The sequence below is a fragment of the Neomonachus schauinslandi genome, chromosome 16, assembly GCF_002201575.2.
Source record: "Neomonachus schauinslandi chromosome 16, ASM220157v2, whole genome shotgun sequence".
NCBI classification, from domain to species: Eukaryota; Metazoa; Chordata; class Mammalia; order Carnivora; family Phocidae; genus Neomonachus; species Neomonachus schauinslandi.
The window spans coordinates 52,867,888-52,893,923 of record NC_058418.1 but is presented as its reverse complement, the minus strand read 5'-3'; the positions used below and the strand labels follow the sequence as shown (position 1 = coordinate 52,893,923).

At 57.0% G+C, this 26,036-nt stretch overlaps 1 protein-coding gene across 1 annotated transcript in view; it reads right to left on the bottom strand.

Annotated features, from left to right (window-relative positions):
- Positions 1-26,036, bottom strand: part of LOC110593872 (c-Maf inducing protein) — a 227,556-nt gene that overhangs the window by 6,226 nt on the left and 195,294 nt on the right. The window contains exons 8-16 of the mRNA XM_044911310.1: positions 25,286-25,389; positions 23,590-23,694; positions 17,287-17,640; positions 8,707-8,772; positions 7,468-7,494; positions 7,119-7,167; positions 4,545-4,652; positions 2,330-2,446; positions 596-736 (exon numbers count right to left, since the gene is read on the bottom strand). Of these exons, the coding sequence (XP_044767245.1) occupies positions 596-736; positions 2,330-2,446; positions 4,545-4,652; positions 7,119-7,167; positions 7,468-7,494; positions 8,707-8,772; positions 17,287-17,640; positions 23,590-23,694; positions 25,286-25,389 (1,071 nt within the window). The remainder of the gene's footprint in view (positions 1-595; positions 737-2,329; positions 2,447-4,544; positions 4,653-7,118; positions 7,168-7,467; positions 7,495-8,706; positions 8,773-17,286; positions 17,641-23,589; positions 23,695-25,285; positions 25,390-26,036) is intronic.

Below are 26,036 nucleotides of genomic sequence, written 5' to 3'. Positions count from 1 at the left end.
CAGACCCTGAGACAAGGTTGGGGTGGAGTTGGTTTATTAGAGAGGGGATCCCAAGAAACACCAGCAGGGGAAGGGAGACAGTGAAGCCCCTTCAGGAAGGGAGTGTTCGCGCACAGCTACCGCTGAGGGCCTCTGGGTCATGTCTCAGAGGTGTCCCACCCACGTGGAGAGGGAGCTGGGGTATTTACACACCCTCCCCTATCAGCCACTGGGTGAGAGCTGCTCCAGGGGACCAGGGGCATGAGTTCGTTGCCATTCTGAAGTCCAGCCCTGGTGCCCTTAAAGAAGGGCCTAAGGCACATGGATAATGTGTGTGTGTGGGGGGGTGACAGTGACTGGCGTGCGTGACGCTGGGGGTGAGGACGCATTCCTGGCACGGCCAAGGAGGAGCTCTGTGACTGTGGGCCACTGACTTGCCCTCTCTGTGATCATCTGGAAAGTGGCAGGTGGTAGTCCCGACTTCTCTGGGTCTGGAGAACTCACTGGGACAGAGGCCCATGCAGGTGTGGTGGTCCTGGCCTCTGCCCCACCGCACCCCAGCTGTGCTCTCTGACTGGCCCAGCTCTGGAGCCGCGGAGCCGGGCTGTGGACTCACCAGCTCTTTGAGCTCCCGCTGCCGGTCACACAGCTGCTCATACATGCGCTTGCCCACGCCCGTGCTCTCCAGGGTTGAGATGATCTGCAGCTGGGTGTCGTTGTTGTCGATAATGTTGTATTCCAGCATCAGGCACAGGATCTGCCCGAGAGCAGGGGAGGCACCTTACAGCCAGCCCGAGACTCCGGGCAGGGCTGCTCCTTACAGGCACAGAGGGCCAAACCCCCTCAGCCTGGGCCAACAGCCCCACGCACCAGGGGACAGGGTTCTATGGATAAGCTCGGTGTGCTCTATGCACCTCAAAATCTTATCCTGAAAACGAGCAACCGTGCTCTCCCCTCTCTGCCTTTCCGGCTGTGTGATATTGGGCAAATCGCCATCCGCAGCTTCCCATCCATACAATGGGAACATTCATGCATACTCAGCTGAGCACAGAGCAGGCCCTTGGCAAATGCATGGAGAAAGGATGCATGCCAGGACCTGAAGGGTTGGGAGAGAGCCCACAAGACAGGACACCTCTTTGCATCCCTAGCTTTCTCTCCTTTGCCTGGCCCTTGGTTGGTGCTCAAGACATGCTCACTGAGTTAAACTGGAGCCCTGGGGAGCACCTGCCACATCATGCCTCCTGGAGCCTCGGGCGGTTGCGTGTGTCACTCCTCCCAGCCCTCCTGCCTGGGAGCCTGGGCTTCACGCGAAGGTAGCCCTGCCTCGATTCCCTTTCTGATGACTCCTCCCCTCCCAAGGAGAGCCCACCTGGCCCAGGCCCTCACAGCATGGCTCACCTGCCTCCCGGCTCCCCCCGCACCCCCAGTCCCTGCAAGTCCCCTGCACAAGCATCTGGACCCAACCTCCAAGATCCTTACCAGGGCCTGTGGGCGCCTCATAGGCTCTCCAGGCCCATCCACCTGAATCCCCAACCTCTTGCCCCTCGACCCAGCCATGCTGGCCTCCTCCCTGTTCTCACACCACACCTCCTGCTGCAGGGCCTGGCCTGGACGCTCTGCTCCTGCCTTCTTGTGAACTCCTTGCCCCCAAATCTCACTGCAACGCTCAGTGGCAGGGAAGAAAGTCTGGGGCTCAAATTCTCGGGACGCGCTTCCCACTAAGAGGTGTTCTCAGCCCCAGCCCTAGACTATGGGCTGGCACTTCTCCCTGCAGAATGTGGCACAGTGACATGAGGGGGCTGACTTGGGAGGTGCGTGAGGAAGAGCAGGACGGCTTCTGTCTGCCTTTGGACAGCAGCTCTGGGAGCCTCAGGCTTCTGGGGACTTTGGGAGGAGACAGACAGGAACTGGGCCAGCCGTGCGCTCCCTGGTGAGCGGGAAGACTGTGGCCCAGGCTGCTGCATGGAGAGAGGCCCGGGGCCCCAGATGCTCTGGCCTCCCCCACGAGACCCAGAGCGAGCACCTGTCAATTGAGCCCAGTCACCCCAAGATCTGTGAGCCAAATAAGTATCACCGTTTTAAGCCCCCGTTTGGGTGCTCTGTTACACAGCAATAGACAAATGGAACAGAAACCTCCCCTGATCCCTCGGGTTAACACAGATGACAAGTGAGATGGGTAACTTGTGGCGGCAGCCTAGCCCGAGGCTCAGGGCAGGCCGGGGCCACACCTCGGCGGGGGCTGTGCTCCGGCTGAGCTCACAGCTCTGGGCTCCTACAAGGCGCTCAGCCAACAAGGACGAAGGCCCGGACAGGACAGTGGCCTGGCCAGGGACGCGGGCCGGCTCCTTACCTCCACCATGGTCTGGTTCCCCCTCAGCGCCAGGAGCATGCAGGGGCCCAGCTTGTTTTCCGCCAGGGAGAGCAGGAATTTTTTGGTCTTGTAACAGGAGCCCATGAGGATGTGCACCTGCGAGGGGAGACGGCCCGTGTGAAGAGCAGGGGCCACCGTGGGGCTGTGGCCCAAGACGCCTGCTTCTGGGATGCTGGAAGGATTCCAAAACCAGAAGGCCCGCCCTACCTCCTGCCTGGACGCTCGATCTGAAATGATCATCAGACCCCTCCCTGCAGGGAGATTCAGAAGACCCCCCTCCCTGACACACGCTCCAATGTGGATGAACCTCAAGGACATGGTGCTAAGTAAGCCAATCACAAAGGACAAATCCTGTAGGATTCCATGCATGTGAGGGACCTGGAGCGTCAGGCTTGGAGGCAGGAAGTCAAATGGGGGTTGCCAGGGTGGGGGTTGGGCGGCATTAGTGTTTAGGGGGTACAGTGCCACCACATGCAGGACAGAGAACGGCAGGGAGCTCTGCCTCCCCCTTCCCAAACTCTCTGGGAGCTCCAAGGGGTGCTGAGTGATCACCTGCCCCAGAAATCCAGAAATTGGCAAATTCTGCCCCACCCGGGTTACCAGCAGGGCCGCCGTTGAGAAAACTGTTTCTTCCTGGCGTATCTGGAGGGGCGCCCAAGGGCAGGGGACCCCAACCAACAGGGCTGGGGCCCATGCATTTCGTGTGCTTTCCCCCCAGACTTCATGCGATAACAAACGCCCTTCCGTGGCTGGAAACGGCAGCCTGACCAAGGGGACCTCTCCCGCGCCCTGCATCTCCATGGCAACGAGGCGCTGCCATCCCAGGGGCTGCCTGCTTCCTTTTCCATGTATATTTTTTCCGCTCCATCATTAACAACTCTGGCACACGGACGCAATCTCGCAGGCTGGGAAGCTGCCAGCTGCCCGACTTCTCTCACACACTGAGTCCCCACATCGAGGGGTGGGGGACCACTGGCTGTTGCCATGGTGAAGCTGTGACATCAGGGGAGCCCTTGTGAGAGGTGGGGGGGGTGCGGGCAGGCGGAGGCCAGCACCTCCAGGGTGCACAGGGCACTCGAGAGGCGCTCGTCAGGACGGTGAGGAGTGGAGGGCCAGTGCGCAAGGAAGACGCTCCAAAAATAAGTCCCTTTCAAGAAAGACTCGAGAGGCAGCGCCGGATCTGGCGTCACTGCGAGAGCTTCGTGAGCCGTGGGCCCCGCTGAACGGGTGGCCCAGCAGAGAGACGAGACCAACTGCAGGCCGTTGTGCCCTAGGCCCTGGCTGGGCGCCCCGCGTCCGCTGTCGCGTGCAAAGGCACGGTGAGCCCAGAAGCCGGCGCTCCGCTCCTGGTTCACAGACGAGGTGGCGAAGCCCAGGGCGCCGTCCGAGTCATGTTTTCTTGGGGTTGGGAACACGCAGGGTCCCAGAGCCCAGCTGGCCGCGTCAGCAAGCAGGACGAGGTCCCCGGCCACCGGGAGGGGAGCGTGGGCCCACTTCAAGAGACGTGCACGCTGCCACTGGCAGAAGGGGTCGGCTCTGGACAGTGTGGGCTTGGGTCACAGAGCGACGTGGAGGCCGAAGGCCCGTGTGAGCTCGGGCAGGCCACCACGCCTCCCTAGGCTGCTTCAACACCAGCGTGCTTAAGGCAGAAGGCGGAAGATGAAGAAACAGCGCACGTGAGGGGTCCAGCACAAAGAAAGCACTGAGGTCACCGGGGGTGCGGTTACTGGTTTGGTGACCTCACATCTCTCATCTCCAGGGTGAGACGATCATCCTGACCTTGGCTTTTCAGGCAAAGGTCAGGCGAGCCGGTGGGTCTGCAGCGCCTTCTGGAACCCCTGTGCACACCAAGCCCTCCGTGGCCGGACCTGAACGCTGCTGCTACAATGAGCGGTGTGCGCTTGGGCGGTGGGCGCCTCGGGCTTCAGCCCCTCGTCTGCGAGGTGTCACCGCCTCATGGAGCTGAGTGGGGCTGCGTGCGGGCAGGAGTTTCGAGCCCCTGGCTGGGCGCCCCTCAGGTGAGAGATGGCAGGCGACACTTGTGGTCGTCCCCTTCATCACCTTCCTCAGCCTCGATGCAGTCTGGGGGTTCCCAGGCTGGCCGCCCCCGCCGGGTCGGGGCAGCTCTGGCCTCGTCCGAGGGGCAAGCCTGGGGCCCGCCCCGCCGCGCCCCGGGAGGGCCCGCCCCGCATACCATGCTGGCGAACAGCTCGCCGTCGTCGTCACAGGCCACCCCTCCGGGGCTGTAGAGCTGGAACCAGCCGTCTTTGCCCGCCCGCACGCTCAGCAGGCACGAATGCACCTGCGCAGGGGAGGGGCACAGCGGTCAGTCCCCGTGGGCCCCAGGGAGCCCGGCAGACGGTAAAGGCTCGGACAAGTCCCGCAGTTAGGAGGCCTGTTTCACTTCTAGTCCAGCGGCTCCCATCTCCTACTAATACCATGGAAGGCCTTTTGGGGAAAAGCGTGGCTTCCATAAACTGGGGAACTCCAGCCATTCACCTTCAGCTCCGAGGGACGAAGGGCCAGGCCGGGCTTGGTGAGTTGCTCGCAACAAAAGCAAGTCTGTGGCCAAATCACGGGAAGAGAGGCTCCAAGCCACTGCTCAGACTTAGTCCCCTTTTCTCCTACGCCCCTCTGGGGGGCGGGGGGTGGTTACGGGAGGAGCTCTTTTTTCTCCTTTCTCTCTCTGCCCTCAGCTCCCTCTGAACGTCCTGCTCACAGGGCACCCTCCCCCTTCACCGCTGGGGGTCTGCACCTCCTTCTCGGTCTGTGCCTCTCCCTGGAAGGCTCTTTGTCCAGGGTGGGACAGTTGTGTGCATGAGCACAGTTCCCTCTGTGGGTCTCGACCGCCCTCCCAGAGTTGCGCGTGGGAGTGTGTGGTGGGCATGTGTGTGCGGAAAGAGCTCCACACACACCTCGGCCCCTCCTATAACTGAAGAGAGAGAGAGAGAGAAGCAAAAGCCTTTGTTTCTTCCCCTCCTCCCTGTCCTCAGAAGAGAGCTGAGAGATGTCCCGATCATTTCCTTCAGGAGTGAAGGACAATTTGCTGCCAAAAGCCACTTACTCACAGATATTCAATTGATCACAACCCACACACAAGTAAACAGAAAACAGAGGCAGTGGGGCTTTGATTTTTCCCTCGGAGTTGGAAGAATATCAAATGTTAATTTGTCTACTTCAAAAAACTAAGGAATCAAGAGTATGAAACTATTCAGCAAATACATCAAAGGATTTATAACTCTGGCTTCTTCAGGAGGAAGAAGGTGGGAGGGGAGAGCGAGGAGCAGAAAAAGAATCAAAGGGAGAGGCACACAGGAGCCCGGAGCAAGGCCTGGTGAGGGGCCTGCTGGGGGCAGGGCCTCCCCTGCAGGACGGGCCCCTTGCTTACCAGTCCCCCCGGCGCCTTGCGGATGGTACCGGGCTCGGAAATCTCCCTGCCAGCACTTGGCTCTGCCTCTCCACTCTGGGAAGCAGCTGGGACCACTTTTACTCTTTAGTTTCAAAGTTTGTGCTTGAACTAAAGGCTCACTTTCCAGGGGAATTCTGAGAATCTGTCTTCACACGCAGTGAAGGATGGCTTAGACCAGCACTGGTATCCGACCACTTAAGAGCTCCCTATCTGCCAGTTTTGCTTGTTCCCACTGCACCTGAGGACCACTTTGGGAATCAGGGTTTAGAATCAAGGTGTTTTAGAACTTGATCCTTCTAGGACGGTTTTACAGCGGGGCCTGAAGAGAGAATATTCTGGTTCCATCAAGAAGAAATAATTTCCTCCTCTGCCCCTCCTTAACCTCCCACTGCGCTGGGGGTACATGTGTCCCGGTCTGTCTCCACCTGGAAGCCAGATCCCCTCACATCCCAGGGTCCTTGCCCACAGAGAAGGGGGCTGCGAGCTACACGGGGCAAGGCCAGCATCCTGCTCATTTCTGCAGCCCTGTCTGGCCCAGTGTGTCCGCTGCGGAGCTGGGCACTGAATAGACTCTGGAGCCACAGTCCCTGGGTTTGAGTCCTGCCTTGGCCAGGTACCAGCTGTGTGACCGTGGGGATGTCCCACAACTTCAGGTTTCTCAACTCTAAGAGGAGGGTACTTCCGATGTAAACGGGGGTGATGACAGAATCTACTCGTGCTTGTGGGGGAAATTCAAGGAGAAAACGCATGTGCCTGACACAGGGTGAGCCCCGAGGCAAGGCTGCCTGTCGCTACGCTGATACAGTGGATGGAGGAACCCAGGTCACACAGTCCTTGCTCGCACAGCCTCCGGGCGGGGCGGAGGGTGGGGAAAGCTGAGCTCTCCCTGAAGCCCAGATACTGGAGGGACAGAGTGGCCCCTCAGGGAGGCCCACAGCCATCATGCTCGGGAAATGAAAGCCGGCTCAGATCCCAGCTCAGATGTCTTCCCTGGTTTGCTGATTCTCAGAACAGCAGCCTAACGAGGACCCACTGCTATCCTGGAGCTGGCTGGGAACCCCTGTGGCAGGCTGCACCTAAAGCAAGACCTGTGCTCCAAGAAGAAACCGCCAGCCGCTGGGTAACCACCTCTGGCAAGCCTAAGTGTATAGGAAAGGACTGACATCATGGGCTGGGCACCCCCCATCACAGGGGGGGGCTGTGTTTATGCATCAAGGCAAGGAGCCTTTGTAAACTGTTCTGAATGCCCGTGGGAGACAAGGAGGCCCTGGCAGAAGACTACAGAAGGCTCGGAGAGGCCCACAGGTGTCCTGCCGTAGCCCTGACAGGGTGCCTTCGAGGGAGTGAGGGAGGCCTCACCTCTTGTCGTGGGTCTTCGGCGAACCTCTGAATCACATACTTCAGTTCCCTGAAAGAGACAGGGTGGTGGCAGTCATTCGCCGGGTCCTGGTTCGAGTGGACCATGATGGGGGCTAGAGGAGAGGGCCGGGGCATGGGGAGCCGAACAGAGCTGGCCGGGGTCAGGAAACACCCAGACAGGCCTGGACATGTGGTGCAGAACTTCCAAGAGGAGCCATGGCTGCCTCCCAGAATGCATGTGACTGAGAAGGGGCTGGAAGGAGGGCTGGCCGCAGGGGGACGGCCTCAGGAGAGAGGACAGGACATTTGCACCGGAAGGAGGTAACGAGGGCGTTGCCCCAATACTCACTTGGTGAACTTCTCATGTGCGAGAGCTCTGTAACAAAAACAGAGGGAAAACTGCAGTTAGCGGGGTGCTTTTGAAACCCACAATGATCCACAGATCTTCCTCTGGGGACGGTGAGGCTTTGTCTGATCCGAAGAATGAGGAGGAAGTTGAGAATGAAACACGGACATTTTGTCCCTCCTTGAAACTGCACAACAAAGGCCTCCTCTGAAGAGGCCAAGACTGTAGGAACGGGACTAGACGGAGCCCCCGGGGCCCCGCACCTGCGGACAGCAGCGGCGCTGAGCGGATGGCCCGTGACCCAGGTGTGCTCGGTAATTGTTCCACCGAGAAGGTGCGGCCGCACTAACTACGCTGTACGTCAGGGGGGTGTTCGGGGACCATTCTTCAAGTGAATTGCATCGTGGGCCCACTGTCACGTGCGTCCCTGGGGCCGTGGGGACAGCGAATGCAGCCAATGACGCCACTGCTCTTTGGAGACAGCCGTGGCTCTCAGGAGTCAGATTTCTCCGGTCTTGAGTCCTGGGGGCCCCAGGGACCGGCCAGGCCAGCAAATGGGGCAATTACCGGGTGTAATGTCCCCCTTGGAGAGCCACATTTCATAAACACAGGCTCGTTAATCGGCTCCTGAGAGAGCCCCGAGCTGCCTCCTGAGGCCTGGCTTCTCCACATCTGTCAAAACAGAGACCTGGAGGCATTTTAGGGCCTGGTTATTCAGACAAAGCCTTCTCTCCTCAGGCCATTATCCACCAGTTTTCTCCCTATTTTCCTCAGATAAATTCAATATCGAGATAAGGGCTGGCAAGAGAAAGACGAAGGGCCCATTTCTGGCCCAACTCGCCATGGAACACAAGGTAATAATCGTAATGGGCGCAGTAAGAGTGTGTTCAGCATATCGCTGTAAGGCCCAGAAAGCAATTCCATGTGCATTATCCTGTGATTTTTGCTGTGGCCTTCGGAGAGCGCGCAGGCAGGTAGTCCTGGTCCCATCGGAGGCATAATCAAAATCGCTAACTTCACTGCATGAAGGCACGGTGGGGAGGGCTTTGTCTGCCTTCTTAGCTCAGTGAATCCTTGTAATGTTGCCATGAGGTAACCTCCCCATTTTTCAGGGTGGGGGGTGGTTGTGCCTCCCCAGGGGTCCCACAGCTGAAGACCAACCTCTCCCTCTCTCACCACTGTCCGTGGTGTTCCCGGGGTGACTTGTGGACAACTGAGGTCAGAGACCGGTGTGGGACTTACTCTTTGGGGAATGGAATGGGTTGAAGCAAGCTGGCCAGGGACGGTCTCCAGTCATCGTAGTCGGACCTAGAGAGAGAGGGGGCGACAGTCAGGTTCAGACTGGACAAGGAGAGGTTCACCGTGTGCTGTCACGGATGGCCCACGATGGGGCGAGGGTCTGGCAGAGACTCCCGTGGGCTTTGTCCTGCTTCCAGGGAGCTGGGGAGACAAGCAGCTGACAGAACCTGTCCAGAGACCTCCTTATGGCAACCAAAGGGCCCAGACCTCCAGCTCTACCCCTCCCCTTTCATCCCACCTCACCCCTGTACCCCAGTTACCAGATCATTGTTCCTTCCGACTTTCGAATTATCGGGCTGAAATCCTCACCCCAGTACCTTAGACTGTGTCTGTGTTTGGAGACACAGATGTGATGAAGGCAAAAATGGGGCCATGAGGGGGACCCTAGCCCAGTGTGACTAGTGTCCTAACGTGGCGAGGAGACCAGGACACACACACACACAGAGGGAAGAAGACCCTGTGAGGATACGGGAAGAAGGCAGCTCACTGCAGGCCCAGGAGAGAGACCCCAGAGGAAACCGACCCTGCCCACACCATGATTTCACACTTCCAGCTTCCAGAACTGCCAGAAAATAAATTTCTGTTGCCGAAGCCACCTGGTCTGTATAATTTTGTTGCGGCCGCCCGAGCTGACTAGCAGAGGAGGCTTATGTTGGGAATGCAAAAGCATTCTCATCTTTGACCAGAACTGAGGGGCAAATGTATAGACTCATTCATAAAAAACAATAAATATGTGCTATTTATTTGCAGTTTGGTCAACCCGCCTCATTTATCAGATGCTTCTCCTCCTATGTCCAGATAACAGTGCTTTAACAAAACAGTCCCTTCGAATGACAGTAATAACAACGGGGAGAGTAGAGTAACGGAACAAAACCCAGCAGCTAGGACGGCGACAGCACGTTGTACCCGCGCTGCATGATGCCAAGAGCTTTACCTCTGTTCACTTACTCTTCACAGTGAAGTAACTAAGCTCGGCCCCACTCAACAGGTGAGGAAACCAAAGCTCTGAGAAGTTAACTGTGCAAGGTAACACAGCTGTGGTGGATGAGAAATCAAATCCAGCCTTGCCCTCGCCTGCTCTGACAGATGGCAGCTGAGGCCTCAGGTGGGACCAGGCACTGAAGGGTCCTGCCCCTACCCTGGCCTGGGATGGACTGTTCGAGAACAGGGACGTTGGCATGAATGACTTGCCAAGCACCCACTGCTTGTCGGGACCGCTGAGACCATGGGATCAGCCCGACCACCACGAATCTGTGTTATAGGTGGGGAGCGGTTCAGTTACTGGCGAGGTGACCGCAGAGCTGCACCGCAGAGAGAGGTCCCAGGAAGGGAAGCGACAGCTCCTGGAGGCCGCTGCGGAGTCGGCAGGGCTCCCCCCCATCCCAGCTTCTGCCAACTGCCCCCGAGGAGGAGCCAGGAGGATCAGGAGCAGGGGAAGGAACGCGTGGGGCATGGCAGCACCTCAGCCTGAGGACTGACGGGCCTTCACCGGGCACTAGAACATTCACATGTGCCCCGCTTAACACTCATAGACGCCCCCCGAGGCCCCTAATTCCTACACCCCATTTTGCAGGAGGACAAGGCCCACAGATGTTTCATATTTGTACAAATCACCAGCTAGTACTTTGGATTTGACCTCAGGTGCTTCTGGGGCTGTGACCTCTTCTTGCCCCACCCAGAGCCTAGACCTGGTACAGCCCCTGACCTGGGTTCTCCTATTACTCTGGTTTTGGGGACTGTGCTGGAAAGCAAACCCAGAGGTAGCCAGTTCTCACCGACCGTCCTAAGCCAGCCAGGCACCTCTGTGGCCCCACACACAGCGGTGGGGCCCCTGGAACAGCCCCGCCAACACGGAAGACTTCCGGGTGCCCAGGTGCGCACATACCTTGCTCACAGCAGCCCCGGGAGGGGCCGCCTCTTATCTCTGCACCTGTCAGGCTGGGCACCAGGCCAGGCAGATGGCTGGTGCCCGGAAGAGGCCTGTTGAGCTGCGGACGCAGCACACGCTAGGGAGAGGCAGCGGGGGTCCGGGGTTCACTCCCAAGTCGAAGGGGATGTTGACAAGTGGAACAGCGTGCGTCCTCAGCTGCGCACTCGGGCGCGCAGTCTGACCTGGATCCTGTCTTGGCTGGGGCAGGAAGCTGGATTCTGGCAGGAGGGGGTATCTGAACCCTTCATCCAATGGCCTGTGTTGGCGCGGGTACTGCTACAGTCGGACCCCTACTGACATCTGGCACTGCCCACAGGAGGGGCCCCGACAGTGCCTGGATGGCCTGGCAGAGGAAAGGACCCTGAATCGTGGGCCTGTGGCCCTGGGGCTCCCTTCCATTGAGAATCTGGCGTTTCTCAAGCTTCTTACCACCATCTGCTGGTGCTCCTGTGGCCCGCCCCCCCGCCCCGAGGAGCTTTCTCGACATTTGTCCCTGACTGTTGTCCCAATATGCTGCGTATCTGTTTACGTGCCGTACGTCTGTACTTTACACCAAAAGACAATTGAGATCTTCTCATCCCCAGGAACCAGTATGTGCCCCCACCAATAAGGCACTGTTTATATAACCCCCGGGTGACAGCCCTTTCCTGCCCTCCCTCCCTGCAGAGACTCCAGTGAGAAAGTGGCAGCCTTCAGAATCCAGCTCCCACCCTGGAAAAGAATTCCCAGAAGCGTCTGGTGGCCTGAGCTAAGTCCTTAACAGTGCGACATGTGGAGGTTTGAGGGGCACTCGTGAGGCCGTGCACTGGGCCCAAACTTGCTCATGGGCTCCTCAGAACTGGCACTCGAGTTACCTGCCTTACAGTTGAGAGTGAGGCCCCACCTGAGTCCAGACACCTGGCAAGTGGGGAGCTGGGATCCACAGCCGGGTCCTTGGACCCCAGTGCCCAAGGCTGGGCATGAGCTCTGTGTGCCAGGTGGCCGGGCCCAGTGAGCCCACAGGCCCATCGGCCTCACAGCAGGATGTGGAGACCCCTTTTGACCCCAAAACTATGTGCTTCTTTTTTGGGGGGGAGAGTCATTGATTTTTGTGACAAGCTTGTCTTCCCTCTAAACCCCTCCCCACAACCTCCCTCACCTGTCTGATTCATGGTTTCCAGAAAAATCTAAAAGTAACAGGAGCAAACACTATAGACAGAGCTTGTTGGGAGCAGAGGCTCTTCCAAATGCACACATGGATCAGCCCCTGCGTCCCTCCGAGAAACCTGCTGAGCTGGACGCACTTGCCACCCCCATTCTACAGACGTGAAAACCCTCAGGGTAAGGGCTGGCCCAGGGTCGCACCGCTGGTAGGAGCTGGGGCTTGAACCCAGGAGCCTGGCTCCCACGTCTGTGGTCCTATTCACTGAACAGCACGACGTCTCGTCTCCTGCTCCCACCTGCACAGAAGGCCACTTCCCTCTATCGAAAAAGGCACTTACTAGTTTTTCTTTGGCTTTAAAAAAATAAAACATGTTCTATGTAGAAATGCCATTAAATACAGAAAACCCTGAGGAGACTTTAAATCACTCCTTATCAGTGGGTATCAGAGGCCACGGAGCTGGGGCCTTCAGGGCAGCAACACAGCCTGGCCTGGGTTCACTCCTGAGCAGAAGGGGATTTCAACGAGCCCATTCCGCACAATGGTGCATGTCGCCCGCACTCCCCGGGCACTAAGCTCAGTCTCCCCCGCCTTGAGCTCGGCCTCCTGCAGGCTCCATCCTGGCAGCTCACACAGGACTGCGAGTGGGGGACACGGGCACGAAGAGAAAGAGGGCACTGGACCTGCTTCCTGCCTCAGCCAGGCCCGGTTCCGAGTCTGCAGTTAGCTCCTGGCCCTGCTCCAAATGCCCGGGCTGACCAGTCTGGGGGTGCACAGTAGGTGTGCTGGGCAGAGGCTGGGTGCCCAAGGGCTAGCCAAGCCCAAGGGGTAGGGTGTGGGACACCCGTGGCCAGCAGAGCATCGGCCATGAGCATCCGGAGAGCAGTGCCAGCCTCAGGGCTGGCGGGCCAGACTGGCCTGGGACGGAAGGAAGAACGGCAGCTAGGCTGGGAGAGGCCTGCCCACCCACCCCCGGGGAAGAAGACAGCCAGGCCTGCCCTGCGTTCATGAAGGAAAGGGTGATAAGGCACCTTGAGCATCCCAAAGGCCTCCGATGAGCTGTAGGTGTCAATCACCTAACATTTAGTCCTCACATTAACAGGGCCAGGCTGGCTCTAGGACTCCCCAGACCTCCCAACGAGCTCAGGGCGGCCGCCGAAGGTCACAGAGCTAATAAGGGGGAAAGCTGGACTCAGTGAGCACGAGGCCCAGGTCTTCAGCCTCATTCTGCATCCCACGGGTGGTTTAGAAGCCAGATGGCCAAGAACCGCCTTTCTCCTGCTGTGTTGGGTGTGGATAACACCAGGGACAAGCTGGGCAGGTGCGGAAATGGGGACAGGGTGGTTCCCAGGGCTTGGGGCAGCAGCTTTGGCCTGGCAGACATACAGCGTATGCTTGGTGGAACCGTAAGCCAACCTGACAGCTGCGGCCTGAGCCCAAACTCGAACCTGTCCTGGGGACAAGATGCTTCCTCCCAGCACACGGTTTCCTCCTGATTCTCAGAACTTCTGCACAATGTGAGGAGAAGGCTGCCCTATCCGCAGAACAGCCGCTGACGCTGAGCCAGAGGGCAGGTGCGCCATGCGAGCCTTGAGAAGCCCGAAGTCCCCAGCGTACTGGCCGGGGGCAGGCAGGCCTGGCCCTGACAGCCGCACGCACAACAGCACCCACCCCGAACCCCAGCCCTCCCAGGCCACAAGCCGGAGAGCACAAGGCCGTGGCCCCCCGGGGTGGGGGTGTCAGACTCCAGCAACGATCTGGGACCTGGTCCTGGTCCCTCCTGTCCAGCCACCCTCCCTCTCTAGCTCTCAGGCTGTTGGGAGCTGTTTCAGCCATTCCTTGTCAGACAGGGTTTCCAAGCCTCCAAACAATCCCCTGCTCCCTGCACCAAGCCTCTGGTGCTCACAGTGGAGCTGTGGCATCTGGCCGGGACAGTTCTTTACTGAGCAGCACTGTCCTGGGTGATGCAGACGCTTGCCTCCTACATTCTAGTCACGCTGCCCAGTCTTTAAGACAACCCCAAGTCTTGTCTGCATTTTCCCCCAAAGGCCCCTGAGGGACGAGGCATCTTCCAGCTCACCTCCAGCCCAACAAGACCTCTTTCAAAACGTGGGTATTTGCAAAAGATCAAGTAGCCAGATTTGAGCTGGTCAGAAGAGTGGATGTGCCCATCACTCCCTCAGGATGGCTGCTCTTTTCTCTTCCTGGACAGAAGCCTGTCCCCTTGCCGGTGGCCTTCCGTGGGCCAGCAGCCTCCCCTACTCTGTCCCACCAAGCAGGCGCTGTCACCGCTTTTCGTAGTTGGTGCTGCTCAGATGCAGAGGGACTGAGAGCAGGAGATCTGTCTCCACCCCCCGTCCCCCCGGCACCTAGCACAGAGCCGGGCCCAGTGCACGTGTGTGGGAAGTGCTTGATAAAGGAAAGCACTTTTCCTAAAGAAATGTGTGAGCTGCACACAGTTGCCTCGTAGGGTAAGAGGTGGAATCCAAACTCCTAGAGACCCAAACCTGCTCAGTCTTGCTTCCGAGTCCACATTCTTTCCATCGTACCACCCAGCCTGGGCCTCACAGGGTGATGCTGGCCTGCGCTGGGAAGAGTTTTCCTTTTTAAGGGTCTCTGGGGAACTTCTCAGGGCTTATGTTACTTTTCAAAGGTGTCAGATTCCAAGGATGCACCCTTCCTGTGGGAAGGGAACTAATCGGGGGCTGTGGGCTGCGCTGCCCACACTCCCGGGGAGTGGCAGTGCCTGCTCTAAGTGGAGCTCCTTTGGCCCCCACAAGGCCCCCCGTTCCTCTGTTCTTTCCCCTTTACACATAACTCTCACTGGCGAGTGTTCCAGTTGGTAAGAGCAGTGCACTCTCACCAAGAACCGGCACTGGGCCAGCAGTGGAAAGGCCCTACGTCACAATACACATTGTACAGACAAGAAAACTGAGGCCCAGGAGCCAAAAACGCTGCCCCCAGTTACAGAGCAGGCTAAGTGAGATGGCCACATGTCCTCAATCCCCAGACAACGCACGCTTCTTGCGATCTGAGTGTGCACTGAATGCCATATTGGAGCTTTTTCCCTCTCAAACTGCTGCTATTAAATCGAGGATGCATCTCACTCCCAATGGTATCTTAAAATAGAGGGAACACTGTTATAACCACAAAGTGTAGTAACTCCCACTTGCCCAGGTCTGCGCTTGCGACGCGTCTACGCTGTGCCAGTGCCCAGGGAACGTCCCTCTCACGCTCGTGCCTGGACGCAGCCGTGGCTCAGAGAGGACCACTAACTCGCCCAAGGCCACAAGCCACCCCTGGCATCCACGGCCCTGGACCCAGCAGTCTGGCTCTGAATCTGCTGCTTTTGCCAATGTACCGTCCTTTGGAGCTGCTGGAGTTTGTGGGTCCAACGTGTCTGAGGGCCTCTGGTGGGCCAGCGACGCAAGCAGGAAGCAAGGCTCGGGAAGGATTTCTCAAGTCCGAATTATGTCCTGAGCCTCTCCCTCCACCCCAAGGTGAAAAAGGCTTCCAGAAGTATAAACCTGCTTTGTGGAGACCCCCCGGGCAGGGGTGAGGTGTTACTCTGGGCAGTGGCTAGGAATGCCTCCTGGCTCCCGGTGGCCAGCCCTGGCCCGGGCACCTGACCCCCCCCACACCCTGGCAGCAGGCAGGAGGTCTGGAAGCAGACCAGGGAGAACAGAATCCGCATTCGTGAGCATGTTTATGGAGAAGGAAAAAAAAATGTGTGTCAACTGCATGATGAAAGGCAAACCGTCAGTGCTTAGTGAGAAACGTGAGTCAGGGCCCAAGCCAGCAGAAGGCCTGGGAGTTCCAGGGGTTTGTGGAGAACAGCTGGAGGAAGTAAGGGGGCCGCGGCGAGACGCGGGCCCTGACCGACCTGTCCCCTGGAGGGCTGATCGCCACTCCCGGGAGAAAGCGGGGGCTGCCCGCTGCTTTAAAGAAATTGACTTGTGTTCTCAGCAACGCCCTCTGAGCAGAATTTGGAATTTCCTTCGGCAGGTGCAGGGAGTGTGAGGAGATGGCTCAATGTGGCTGTGCCCTCGGCTGGCCTCTGCTGCCAGAACTGTGGGCGAGGCTGCAGCTGACCCTGGGGAGGCCTCAACCTCCCCTCTCAGGGGCCAAAGCAAGGACAGAGGAAGTGTCTGGGGTTGCTGCACCCGAACTCTCAAGCCACAAGAAGTCGCTGCACGACGTGGGTGCCTAGGGGAGAGTGTGTGTATGTGCGAGTACGTGTGCACGTATGTACCACAGGCCTCGGCTTTCCAGCACGTGGGACACCCCTAGGCACCTCCCAAGTCCAGGTCAGCCGCTCACCAGGCAGCCGACACGTGCCTCCACCCTGCAGCCCACGAGCGCACTCTGGGCAACCACAGGTTCACGAGAGAGGCAGAGCAGAAGCCGCAGAGCCGGGCAACAAGTGGGACTTGGCGAAGGCCCAGCAACACGGACCAGCCCCAGGAACCAGGCATTGCCCTGCATCGAGGGGCCCTGGTGCCCGGTCATTAGACAGGCACCTTGCACTGGTTAGAGGGGACCACACAGTCGCGCGCACAATCCCTCTGAAAAGCCCCCCAGCCACCACTGACTGCGCCTGGAAGTGCCAGCTTCTGCACGCCACACTCCGTCCCTGCCCACTGGGACACAGAGAAATACACACAGAGCATGCAGGCGACATGACACAGAAACATAGTCACGTGCTGGCTCGTGCGCAGATCTACACACATACACACAGAGAAACACGCATGCGCTCCAAGTTTTGTGCACAAACGCTCAGAGCCACACATGCGCACTCACAGCTGCTCATGCACAAAGCAGCACAAAGCACCCAGACACACTCACACTTGTGCACACACACACGCAGGCACTCAAAACACACATAGGCCCCTTCAGAAAAATCCACATCCACCTCCAAATGCAGACACACACACACACACTCAGGCAACACACATGTGTTGTCACAGCTGCACAGAGCCAAAGTCGCTTGAACACACATATGCACTCACAAACTCAGAATGGGCCGCCCCCCCCGCAAAATATAAAGACATTCACACACTCACAGACACACCTGGGCGCCCGTGGGCTCATGGCCATCCTGGCAGCTGGATGCAGACACATACACACACATGCTCAACCTCACGGACACAGCTATATACGTCAGGCTCATGCACACACCCTGCGCGTGTGCCCAGATAGGCAGACACGAACACAAACAGCCCTGTGTGCACCCCCACATGTGCACACACAATCACGCACAGAGCTTATGTTCACAGACATACACACCCTAAACATGTGCCCGCACGCCCCGCATCTGCGTCCTGGGCACCCAGTCGCATTTACGCACACCTCAAGTGTGCGCGCTTACACACGTGTGCACACATGCTCAGCATGCCCACCGAGTCCCCCTCTCCCGCCCCACTGGTGACAGGCCCGCAGAGGGGACACTCACAGCAGCTTGAGGATTTCCACGTAGCAGCCGAGGGTGCGGTCGGCCTGGGGGCCCAGCTCGATGCTCATGGTGCTGCAGGCAGGGCTGACCATGAGGCAGTCGATGAGGTTGGGCTCGCTGTCGTTGCCCGCGCTGGCCGTGAGCGCCGGCTTGGCAGTGCTGGTATGCTCCACCTCCACGTGGATCTCGCTGGAGGCCACGACCACCGACTTGAGCCGCGCCTCGGACAGCGTGGCTTCCTGAGACACCAGGTCCGGGCTGGGGTGCAGAAGGCGCAGAGGTAAGGTGGGCTTCCGGTCGCAGGGCTGCTGGCAGCCGTTCCGGATCTCCTTCAGGCTGGGGGAGTTGTCACGGCTGCCGGGAGAGCGGAGGGCGCGCGTGAGCATGGCCGCCCGCACCGGCCTGAGCCGTCACACACCCTGAAGCGGGTGGTGGTGCCGCGAGCCAGTGGTGTCCTATCCCACCCCACGAGGGAGGAAACTGAGGCTCAGGCTGGGAGAGTGGTTTGCTCCGGGTCTCCAGACGGGGCCAGGCGGAGGTGGCGTCCACCCCTAAGTGTCTGTCACTGAAGCTCCGGCTGTAATCCCGACGCACAGAAGGCGTTTGACACACATTTGATGAATGGGGAAGTGAACGTTAATCTCTACGTGATACCCACGAGTCCGTGGCCGTCACCTCCACCACAAGGCCCTCCCTGGCCATCTATGAGACGTACTAAGTGCCTTCGCTTCTAGTTGCATCCTGGAGTCTAGCTGCCCCTTTGTCCCCCTGGGGGGGGGGGCCAGGCCTCACCTCTACTGCCCCATCCCTGGCCAGGTGAGAAAGCTCAGCATCTACTCTCCACCTGGAAGCCCACTTCAAAGGGATCCCAAACCCCAGAATTCTAGCCTCCTGCAGTCTGCGGGTCCCTCCGGTCCACCCCTGCTCTTGGCTGAACCCCCAGGTACAGCATCTCCAACCACCTGGAGGACGATGCTTGGTAACAGGGGTTCGCTGAGAAAAGGGCTCCACGGCATCCCTGATGTCACATCTGTGTGGGAAATGCTGGGCCAAACACACTGAAATTAGGCCTCTATATCGCAGGACTTGTCAGAGCCTTGAGGCTCGCTAAAGCACCTCCTCACTCAGTGGGCGGCTCATTAGAGTGAAGGCAATCCCAGAAATGGGCTTCCTTTGTTGGTGTTCCGGCGTGGCACAGCACTGAGGGCTATCACAGACCTCACAGATATTCTGAGACCTCTCGGGAAGGCCAGTATTACCATCACCACGTTATCAGTGAGCAGACACTCTCAGAGGTCAAATGTCCTACCCTTGATAACATGGCTTATAAGTGGAGGTGGCTGGGATTTGAAATCAGGTCTCTGACTACAAAGCCCTGGCTCTTCACCACCCCAGTGGTCCTGTGCAGATCCTCCTCCTCCAAGAAGTCTTCCCTGATTTCTCCCACTTGCCACCTTCACACTTCTACCCCTGAACTAGAGCTTTCCACCCCTGGCTGGATACTACTACCCCTTGTGGGCACTTCTGAACATCCTGAAGCCCAATTTGATTAGAATCTCTGGGTTGGGGGTCCAGATACCGGTAACTTTCCGGGCTCCCTGTGTGTGCGGTCAAGGTTGAGTCCACTGCTCCAAGAGACTCTGAGCATGATAGCATGATCACAAACAGCTGCTGATCCAGGCCCTCCCTAAATGTGCCACACACATGTGCCCTGTGCTTGCAAAGAGATGTACACATTCCTTGTGCACAAGGACTGGGTTGAGCACAGATTTTGGGTACAATGCACCTGGAGGGCCCGAATTTCTCCAGCATGTGCCACAAGCCAGGCCTCAGCTGAGCCCACCAAAGACGTTTAATAACTACACTTTAAACTTTGCTGGGGGAGAACAAAACCCATCAACTAAAGTCCGAGAATTCAACGGCTGATGGAAAATTGTGTGTGGTCTGGGGTGAGGTTGGGGCGGGGGTGGGGGTGTAACTATCTCCATGGGTTCAGAGCTAATTTGCTACCCAAATACTCAACACTCCATTTCCCTTTGTTTGCCTCTGCTGGGATTTAGGAGTGGATTTTCAAGGCTGTTTGGCTCAGATCGGGTGATTTTCCAGTGAGCTATGCTAACCTGGGTCAAGTTGTCTGTTCTTCTGTGAGTACATCATGTACCCACTGAGAGCACTGTGGACAGGCCCGGAGGACACGGGGCTTTATCTTCCAGGGACTGACCACCAGGATGGGATGGACTTGAGCCTGGCAAAGGTCCCCCAGCATTGCAGCCCTTACGATGACTTCCTGGAGGAACTAACAGGAAACTACTCTGGGCTCCAAGGGGGCTGCACTGCTCTGAGCTGGGAGCTGGGAGCTGGGACAGGCCTATGCAGGAAGCAGCAGGACCTGCCTCGCCTTCCCCAGGCCTCCACCCTGGGCACCTGGTTGCAATCCGCTCAAGGTCACACTTGCCCCCCTCCAGTCCATCCTCCATGTAGCAGAAGCCAGGGGGGAATTTGGAAACTGACAGCTCATCAAGTTCCGTCCTAGTCTACTTAAAACCTATCGGTGACCCCTGTGCTCTCAGAATAAACACTCCACAACTGAAACACAGGGCCAGTCTTGCCACTCAAAGCGTGGTCCCCAGGCAGCAGCACCAGCATGCCTGGGAGGCTGGAAGGCAAGCAGAGTCTCAGGCCCCGGCCCAGGCCTGCTGAATCGGAATGTGCTCAGCACAGGAAGCTTGAGCTGCTCAGCTGTACTAGCCCCCCACGGCCTGGCCAGGCTGCTGTCCTCCCCAACTCCATCTTTGCTTCTCTTCCCCTCGCTCTGCTCTCACACTGTTTCCCTCCCTTTCTCCCCTGCAGCGGCCTTTATTGAGGAGCAGAGTGCTTGTGGATGCTGCAAAGAACGAGAATTCCTGGGCCCACCCGCGAAATGCCGTGTCCCGGGGATTCTGAAGCAGGTGTTTAAGGAGCAGAGATGGAAAAGGTGACTAATGCCAACTCCATCTGCACCTCTGGGCCTTTGCACGTGCTGTTTCCTCTGCCTAGATCACCTTGTCCTGCCTCCTGCCTTGCCAACAGCCAGGAGCTCTCAACTTAAATATCACCTCTGTGAAGGATCCCTCCCTCACCTCCCCCCAGAGCAGGAGTTCTCAACTCTGGCCACACACTCGACTTGCCTGGGAAGTTTAAAATGAAAAAAGAACAAGAGCAAAAAAACCCAAAACCAAAACCAAAAAACCAATGCCAGGGCCCTCCCAATTAGATCCGAATTACAGTGGATGGGGCCTGGGCACCCCTTTTTCCCTTAAGATATAACCAGTTTTATGCTGATGCAACAAGAACTCGCCAGAAAAAAGGAGCCCCGGCTGCAGCATTTGCCAGTGTCCTTGGTGAGAATATGCCCACCACGACTGAACCCAAACTATCAAGGAGCCCTCAGGGACTATGGAATTGGGAAGTGACGCGCTTCCAAATGCAACAGGACTCCAGCACACCCCGGACAGTCAAGCGCATCAAACTCAGGTGCCAAGCTTCATAAACTTTTACTTGTGTGACACCCAGCCGCCAGATCAGGATTTCTGCACCTCGGCACTACTGACATTTGGGGCCGGATCAGTCTCTGCGGGGGGCTGCCCAGACACGGTAGCATGCTTAGCAGCATTTCCGACTTCTCCCTGCTGGATGCCAGCAGCACCCCTCCTCCCGCCCAGTCTATGGTAACCCAAAAGGTCTCCAGATATGGCCAAACACCCGTGGGGCTCCAAACTGCTCCCAGCTGAGTGCCACTGACCTAGAGCAAGATGGGAAACGTTTCTAGGAACCCAGAGGCTTCTCTCATGCCCTTCCACCTAATGCCCCACCCCAAAGGTGGCTGTCCTTCTGGCCCCCACCACCACACATTCCTTTTGCCTATTCCTGAAATCCCAGGAAAAAGAATCACAACTGTATGTATCTTTTGGGTCTGGCTTCTTTTGCCCAGTTTTGCCTTTGTGAGATTTATTCATTGTTTGTTGCTCTCGTTCATCCGTTCTTGCTGTTCTATAGCGTGCCTTTGTGTGGACAGACCCCAACTGTCCATCCATTCTCCTGTCGTAGGAGTGGAGGCAGATTTTAGTTAGGGGCTGTTACAAAAAACGCTGCTAGAACATTCCTGTACGTGTCTTCTGATGAATGTCCCCAAAGCTATGAGCAGCTGGGTCACAGGGTACATGTGTGCTTAGCTAATGTTCTGATTTTGTAAACCCTTCCCAAGTGACAGATAGGTTGAAACTCCCTGACACAGACCACGCTCCCTCGCTACTCCTCCATCTCCTGTCGGCTCTGGAGGGCAAGGGCCCCATCTAACTGGTTCACCTTTGTGCCCTCGGCACCTGGCACATAATGAGCTGTCATCAGACGAGGGCTGAGAGGATGAGAAGGACGAGAGCTGGTTGCTGCCGTCCCCAGGCCCCTGTCTGTGCAACAGTGTGCGCAGTTCCTAATTCTGGTCCTTTCCACCTCTGCCCTTCTCCTGGGGTGGGTGTTGGGAGAGAGATTTCCAGAGTTCTTCTGCTTCTTGCTCCTGAGTCAGGAAAACCTGCTCCAGGGCACTTGGGCAGGGCTTTGAGGACACAGAGGGAAAATTCTGGGAGGTGCTGTTTCCTGCTCCTGCCCCCTCCCAATCCCAGGCCAGGCATCCACCGAGCGGGCCCTGGGAGGCCGACATGAGTCACGGGCCTCGGCAGGAAAGGGAGCCTGAGAATGTGTGATAGTCCGAATGGTTTCCCTGCTTCCTAGGGTGGCCTGAGTTAGAAATGCATGGCGACCGGCTCCGGAGCTGCAGTGTGGGAGGCCAAGGGCAAGTGACCGTCCCTGCACACAGGGATGCCGGGATGGTGGTACTAGCCAAGTGCTACCCTTTGACCTGCTGCTGCTTCTTTTTTGTTTCTTTTGCTTTTAATATAACACTCTGTAGGGCACAGAACAAGCACTTATGAATGCCCTGCATGACATCTTCATGTTCTGGCCCCAGGGGTTCTATCACCTCCTTCTGAACAGGGAAATGATTTAAGAATGGAGAGGTGCCGGTTGAATATCAGGACCTAGGGCTACGGACACTGAAAACAGTAATCCTCCCTTCTCAAGTCCTGTCATGAGAAAATATGCCCTGAATGAGCTTTTGTGGCCCCTTCCCCAAGATCTCAAAGTACAGTGTTTGTTTTAGAAGCTTCATTTGTGCAGATTTTCTGCATGTCAGAATGCTCCACCACCTTCTCTCTAAGGACAGTAGCTCTAGCTACACACATTTTGGTCCCCTGGGAGTTGTGCAGTGTAGCACTGGAACAACTGGACAGGAGAGCTACAGCAGATGCTACCTGGTCCTGCGCATCACATCCTCTCTAATGACCCCAGAGGTCACTGTATAAAGTTCTACACAGACTAGTGGCAACTGCATCACTCTGCATCCCAGGAGTGAACCTCAGGAAAGAATGGAAGCTGGTAAGTAACTACCCCAGCGCCATCATCCCTCAGGGGAATGGCTCAGACATATTCCACACAGTCTCCTGGGGGGGTCCCAGTGGGGAATGTGCAGGTGCCTGCCGTGGTCATCAGACCTACTGGCTGTCCTCCCTTCTTGGGTCCCCTCCCAGAGCTTCCTCAGGTTACGTCCCTAATAAGCTGCTTGCCCCCAAACCCTGGAGGACCCAAGGCAGTGACCCTGCCATACCCTTTTCTGGCCACACGTTAGCATATGGTTCCAGTTTCTTGTTTTCTCAGGCTTTTCCCATCTGACTCGATCCTGCGTATCGTAGGCCATCTCCCCCAGTAGCACCTGAAACCGTGCCTGACGCGCACAGGCGCTCAAGAAATCCATGCGCACCACGGGCAAAATGAAATTCTGCCGATGGAGACAAGGGAGAAAACCTCCTGCTAGCCCTTGTGCACACGCACGCACACGCACACTCACCCCCCACGCACACCTGCACCTGCATGCACGCACGCTCTCTCTCACACAAGCCCCGATGTGTCACACGCACCAGGTGGTGAGAAATCTTCAGCATCAAACACTTGCTCCTAAAGCCAAGGCAACACAACAGTCTCGCAGTTCCCAGTGTTGATTCACAGTGTGTGCTTTTCCAGTAACATCGCTAGATTCAGGGCTGGGAATCGGGGAGCGCACGGGCTCGGCAAACACCCTGGGGGCAGTCCCAGCAAACGCCACTCCACCTGCCTGGCCTGGCCAAGGTACAAGCCGCCCTCCCCGGTGACTCGGCCCTTCTCAGTCCCCATCCCGAGGTGGTAGCGGGCTCTCCTGGGGGTAGCAGGGCTGACCTGTTGATGAACTCTTCATAGCAGGAGTAGATGGCAGCCAGGCACACGGCCACCAGGTTGGGCAGGACCCGGGGGTGGGGGCAGTGCCCCGTGGGGCCGTGCATGCTAGAAGAGAGCAGAGCACAGGGTGAGCAGGCTGGGGCAGAAGCAGTGCCCACGCAGGGAGGCGGGTGGGGGGGGTGGAGCCCTCCTCAGTGGGTTTGGAGAACGACCCAGTTTTCTGATTCATGGAAAGACTTAGCATACGGTAGTCCTATATCCCGGGACAGTCATATTTATGCCTGGGGGTTCTGGAATAAGAATTCATAATACCACGTTTTAGTCTCAAAAGTGGCCTGCCTTGAAAGAAAAACGATTATGGTCACCCTGGCCCAGCACAGGGCCTGGGACACATTTGCTAAGTCCTCCCTGAACGCCAGCTGTTGTTATTCATTATGGCTATCGCTGTGCCTCAGTTTTCTCATCTGTAAAATGGAGGCCAATACCGCCAATACAGGGCTGTCTGGAGCCTGGGCATAATATCTGTAACACTCCTGGAAAATCACTGTGGCCACTGATAAGAGAGGCCTAACCTGAAAAAATTTTACAAAACCATAACTGGGTACTTTAAAGGGACCCTGAAGTCACCAGGGCTCCAGCAGAGGGATACTTCCTTGGGATTTAGAAATGCTTTGTGAGTTCTAGGTGAGTATACTTAGGAAACACATAAGCTTCAAAACCAGCTTAAACCGGCTCTTTTGATTTTCTTAAAAAATGAGAAGAGTCATGACAGTGATCGTTGACATCTGCATTGCGCTGACACAGTTCCTAGTGTTTACGGATATGAGCTCACTGAACCTGCGCATTAACCGGATGAAGCAAGTACTATGGTTCTCATTTTCCAGATAAGGAGACAGAGACACAGAAAGAAAATTTTAAAATCAAAGAAAAAGCAAGCCCTCTCCTCCAAAACACCAGAAGTGAGTAAGAACCAGAAGATCTGGTTTCCTCTTGGGCGCCTGGGTGGCTCAGTTGGTTAAGCGACTGCCTTCGGCTCAGGTCATGATCCTGGAGTCCCGGGATCGAGTCCCGCATCGGGCTCCCTGCTCGGCAGGGAGTCTGCTTCTTCCTCTGACCCTCCCCCCTCTCATGCTCTCTGTCTCTCATTCTCTCTGTCTCAAATAAATAAATAAAATCTTTAAAAAAAAAAAAAAAAAAGATCTGGTTTCCTCTTGCCCAAGTTTGGGAGGTGGTTGTTCAAGTCCTCCCCATGATGAACCAGAGTCTGGGGCCAACGGGGCACTATCCCCTGACGCACTCAGCACTCGTAAACCAAAGGTGTGGAAGGTGTGGGACCCATGGAAACAATCCTATTATTTAGAACTGGTACCATTTCCTGAGTTCCTACTATGTGTCAGGTACTGTGCTAGGGGCTTCCTCATGTATCACCTTATTTAATTATGCAACAACCCCTGTGGACAGTGGAGTAAACAGGACCAGAGAGGTACAGCAACTGGCTCAATGTCACACAGCTTGTAAGCGTCTCAGACCACATGGGGTCAGGAGGACCCAGGTGACCCCTTTTAGAAGATGAGATGCTTGGGGCCTTTGAATACAAGCAACTTCTCTCTGGGCATCAGTGGCGTGAGTAGTTCTGGGGTGGAGAGGAGAGTTGGCTGGTAGACAGGTGGGGAGGGGGTCCAGCTGGGAAACCCACCTTTGAATGAACTTCTTTACCACCTCCATCCCCGCGTTGAGCTCGTTCAAGGCGAGGATGTACTCCTGAGTAAACAGCCTCAGTCGTGGGCACTTCCCAAAGTCCTGCAGAGAGAGCAGAGGGAGAAGCTGGGAGAGGCTGCAGAGGAGGCCAGGATCCCAGAAGGGGCAACGGGACCCTGCTCTGCCCACAGCTGTTGGTGTGGAAGGCAACGGGGAGACACCAGCAACTCCTCTTTCTAGAAAGCACACGTTTTTCACTTCAAGAACCTGGCCTCATCACACTCTTGCTTACACCCTTCGATGGCTGCCCTGTTTCTTCTCCTGAGCAAGAGGGCAGGAAGGAGGTACAAGAACCAGACATGGCCCCAGGGTAAAGCTGGTTCCCAGTCATGGGCTCCTCAGATGGCTCCCTCCTGCTCTAGGCTGACCCCAGCCACCCACTGGGTTCCAGAAAATACTTAAGGAGCATTTGAGGACTTTGTTCTTTTAGTTGTAGAAAAAGCTACCCTCATATGGCACATGGAATCAAAAAGGCAGATGAGGGGCGCCTGGGTGGCTCAGTTGGTTACGCGACTGCCTTCGGCTCAGGTCATGATCCTGGAGTCCCTGGATCGAGTCCCGCATCGGGCTCCCTGCTCAGCAAGGAGCCTGCTTCTCCCTCTAACCCTACCCCCTCTCATGTACTCTCTCTCTCATTCTCGCTCTCTCAAATAAATAAATAAATCTTTAAAAAAAAAAAAAAAAAAGGG